This window comes from Citrus sinensis, chromosome 4 (assembly GCF_022201045.2).
Source record: "Citrus sinensis cultivar Valencia sweet orange chromosome 4, DVS_A1.0, whole genome shotgun sequence".
Taxonomy (NCBI): Eukaryota; Viridiplantae; Streptophyta; class Magnoliopsida; order Sapindales; family Rutaceae; genus Citrus; species Citrus sinensis.
The window spans coordinates 24,915,023-24,919,544 of NC_068559.1; the positions used below are offsets into that span (position 1 = coordinate 24,915,023).

At 37.5% G+C, this 4,522-nt stretch overlaps 1 protein-coding gene across 1 annotated transcript; it reads right to left on the reverse strand.

The window, feature by feature from the left end:
- Positions 1-259: 259 nt before the first annotated feature.
- LOC102625080 (ACT domain-containing protein ACR4-like) lies at positions 260-3,696 on the reverse strand. Its single transcript, XM_006484103.4, has 7 exons — positions 3,213-3,696; positions 2,993-3,038; positions 2,752-2,866; positions 2,587-2,654; positions 1,269-1,868; positions 977-1,081; positions 260-893 (listed from the first exon to the last, which is right to left on the reverse strand). The coding sequence occupies exons 1-7, from the start codon at positions 3,284-3,286 to the stop codon at positions 549-551; spliced, it is 1,353 nt and encodes a 450-aa protein (XP_006484166.1). The 5' UTR covers positions 3,287-3,696; the 3' UTR covers positions 260-548.
- Between the last annotated feature and the right edge of the window lie 826 nt (positions 3,697-4,522).

Below are 4,522 nucleotides of genomic sequence, written 5' to 3' on the forward strand. Positions count from 1 at the left end.
ATTCTTACACGCAAACTTTTCCACAATTTGAAATCGTGACAAATTCTGGTGTTGTTAAAGATTGTCCATCCACCCATCAGAGGCATAACTCGAAAAGGACCTTCACGTCATTTTCTCCGGTTCAAAATGTTCTTGTGCCCTTTGAACCCACATATTTCTTTCATAGCTCATATGCTTAGGGAATCTTAATCCCTATGCAAATTATGGGCATCGCGGCCGCATTTCCTTTATCTTCTTGTTGTCTGTATGCCAACGAGTATTTATAAAGCTACAAATAAGAAATAATCTGAAAATAAGATTCTACAGGAGTTGAAGAGTAGGAAATGTAAGTATTTACAATATCCTTCAAGACGACGATGCAAAGGCGAAAATCTATGTACATGAAGCTGTACAAGTTGAAGCAAGTTTATGGGTCAAACCCAAGATCAACAAGGGATTGACCTAAAATGCTATGCAATTTGATTCCGAGTCACATCCGACAACTAAAGGCAGTCTAAACCAACATAAGCACATGTTCTGAATGAGATCAGGTTCACTTAGTGAACTTCTCAAGAACATGACTTGATCAAACCCAAGTTGTAAAGGAACTTCTCAGATCTTGATCTGAAGAGATTTCCCAGAGAGAATCTCCCACTTTCTTGCGGAGGGGATTTTGAGTAAGCATCATCCTTCACGCGAAGTATTGTAAGGCCAATCTCTTTACGAACTGATTCAATTGTTTCACTCTTCACTGGATTTCCTGATGCATCAACCACATAGAAAACATTCACAGCTTGGGAACCCCTGGTAGTAACCTCAGCTCGAGTCACTGAAAGACCATTTTCTCTAAATATCCGCGTCACATCGGACAAAAGGCCAGCTCTGTCTTCACAACAAAGTTCCAAGCTTATGCCCTGTTTAACAGACAAGCAATGACATCAAAAACATGAATCAACTGAAACTAAAATAAAAAAAGCAAAGGTTCCCTTGTTTTTACCTCGGAAGTTCGCCGCTTAATTGCAGCTTCCAAGCAATTAATTACCCTCTGTCTCTCTGCTTCAGAACTAATAGGGTTCCCATCTACATGCCTAATATAATACTCCTGTTAAACAAATTGGAAAGCAGATAGAAAATATAAGACACCACGAAACAGATACCAAATGCTAATTCTCAATGATTCAGCTCACTACTGAATACTAGGGGAACCAGAACCAAAGTTTTAATTCAAATGAAAATAAACTGAGTCAACCAGCAATCGAAAAGAGCAACTTGAGATTTCAAGGACTGACCTGATAAGCCTCTGGACTTTCAGCTATGACAGTTGCATGGTATACCACGTATTGCATATCTGTCAATGTGCATACTGCATCAAAGAGTAATTTAGGCCGGTCAGGGCACCTTAAGTTCACAACAGTGTATCCCTTATCCGTACAACTTTCTACAGTTACAAGAGGTTTGGATCGACCACTTGCTGACCCACTTTCTGCATAATTCATATCATAATCACGATCAGCATACATCATTTGATGCAGCCTCCTTTCCTTATGGGTGGAATCCACAGAAACAGCAGTATTGGCACTCCGCTTATCTCTGTCACCTTTCAGAACATATAAAAGAAGCTGTTTGATCTTAGCAAGTGTATCAGGATCATCAATCGGCAATCCAGTAGCTTCACTGGTAATATAAACGACTGATGCCATTCTTGAATTATGGGTCCAGACTTCTGCGCCCATCACATTACATTTGAGGTCAGAAAGAACAGCAAAAACCTCTGAAAGTAAACCTGGTCGGTCTCTTCCTGTCAATTCAATAGTTGTGTGCTCCAGGGCAGCTTGGACACCCACAGACCTTCTTAAGGACCGAAAGCTACGTGCTCTTGGTCCCAGTGACTGCACACACATGTAAATTTAATGATTAACATGAATTTGAATGCTTATGGGTCCACACCAAATGAAGCTAATTAGTTGTGGTGCAATTAAACAGCAAACATTGCTTCACCTTAGTCAGGTCTTTTCATTATCTCTCATTCAGGTCCTTAATTAAGGAATGCAATTGAAGTTTAAGACCTTGCTAGCGAGACATTGAAGCCTACTACCAAATACGTCTAACATGACTTCTTTTATTACCTTATTTGTACCTATCAACAATTGGACACACTGTGTTCCTTCCATGACATCTAAAATCCAACGAAAATTTATTGATACTGTTTGTACCCTATTAATGAATTTCTTTTTATTTTTCCTTTTCTTTAAAGGAGAAGAGTCATTCATCAACTTAGAAGTTAGAACAATGTGAATTATATTTGCTAGGATGAATTTATCAGAATCATGACTATTTCTAGGATTCATTTGAAAAATTAGGTAGGAAAGGTTTGTAGTAAAACCATACAAAAAACTATACAACAATTGATTCCATAATAATTGCAGAAAATGGTTAGAACCAATGTAATAAACTCTGACAGAGTGTCTATAAAAATAAAAAATAAAAAATAAAAATCAACTGAAAATCCATCTCTCAATTCCAATGCACCATTGGATCTCCACACAATTATTTTCCAAATTTAAGAGAAATCAAAAGTGAAAATGGAGAATGGTGTTACAGATCTACCTGTTGAATTCTTTCAGACACATCATCCTCAGAAAGCTTATTCCCATTCTGATCTGTTACATGAAACACTGCAAAGGAGCATAGAGAACAAGAAAATCAATCACAAAGCATACAACTAAAGAACAAAATACACAAAGTAAAGCCTTTTGAGAATCAAAAGCTAACCATCCATGAACCATTCCCCATCTGAAGAAATGTAAGCTCGACGAATTATAAGATCCAAATCATTCAAAACCTGAACAAGCTCCAGCAAACTCCCACGCTTGTTAGCACTATCAACCTGAAAATGAAAAAAAAAAAAATTCCAAGAAAGAAACTTTACAACATATTCTCAAGAATACTTCGTACTAAAACCCAAAAAAGAAAAAGAAAAAAAAAAGAAATCCGATATAATTCAATCAAACACCTTAATCAAAGTGGCTTTCCTGCTGGAGGTATTATCAACAGTAACCCTGCAAGTATCCCACATCAACAAGAAATTAAAATCATAAATCCATAAAGTCAAAACCTTTCAAACACCACCATTTCAGCTAAAGAAAAATAGGAATTTCAAGAAAACAAAAGAGCCCCAGTTGGGAAAATGGACTCCCCAAATAACTAACACTAAAGAAAATCAAACGAAATACCTTGGAGGGTTCATTCGGAGAACGAGCTTCTCAAACTCGTCAACAACAGCGAAAGAAGAAGACCAGCAATCCATTTTTGCTTGCGAAGAAAGATTTCAGTCTTTATAACAGAAATGAGCAGAGGCAGAAACAGCAGCAGCTTTCGAACTTATTATATCTGTATATATATGTATATATATATCCTGAGTTTCGTATTGGTGATAAGAGGTGATTTTTTTTTTGTTATTTGTTATTTGTTTCTGGGACTTGTTGTTGTTGTACCAGTGTGGATTCTAATTTCTGTTGTGGTTTGTGTTTTGCTGTGGGGGTGGTGGCTCTTTAGTTGAACGAAGAGTTTCGTATTATACGGTCACATTACATTTAAACAACCAAAGTGAACTCGTTTGTATTGTGTTATGCCTGCTACAAATTCTCCTCTAATAAAATATGATAATGATGATTCTTCTACTACTAATAATCCTACTACAGTTTATCTATCTATCATCAAAAGCTAACAAATATGAGTGCCGTGGTGTTATAAATATAAAAAAAAAATAAATAAATAAAATAAAAATATATATATATATAGGATCAGAGGAGCGCGTGGGCCCATCAGCCAGCCGTAGTTGTCGTAGGTGAAGCGGGGCCCACCTGGGTCGCCCTTCCTAGTTCCTACCACTCGGTCCTCTCCACTTAGGGGCTCGCGGCATTTTGCTTTGGGTGCTGATTCACAAGGTGGCTCCGTGTTTTATTGTTATTCTTGTTCAAATCAAATGCCCATGTTCCCTTCCTTCTTTATTTTTTTTTTTGTACAGTGTGTTGACTGCATCCCTTTAATTTTAGGTCTGGTCTCCTTTACAGGCCTACTTACTACGTGGTAACACAACACATCCTAATGAGCCCGTAGCTCCTCGTTTTCGTTGTCTATGCCCTCGACGACCAAACCCAAACAAACTACAAGGGTCAGTCGCCTCGATGTATGTTTTGGACTTTATTTATTTATTTATTTTCAAGCGCATGATGTATTTAATAATATTAATAATTAATGACAATAATAAATATAATTAGTTCTTCTAAGAATTGTTTGATGATGACTAATAAAATCAAGAGGGAATTAATCAAGCAAAGAGGAGTCTTGCTTGCCTGCCGGTGTAGGCGGGGTTGTAACAAGGGTAACTTCCATATACCAGAGAGAGGCCTCAAGGTTGAAGTCGGCTACCCTGAAGGCACAATTACAAGATTGCTCTCAAAATTTTTAATCAGACTTTGCTGTGCTTTAGGGAACCCTATCTCCTGATCAAATGAGATCTGGTTGGGTTTTGTTTGGGGAG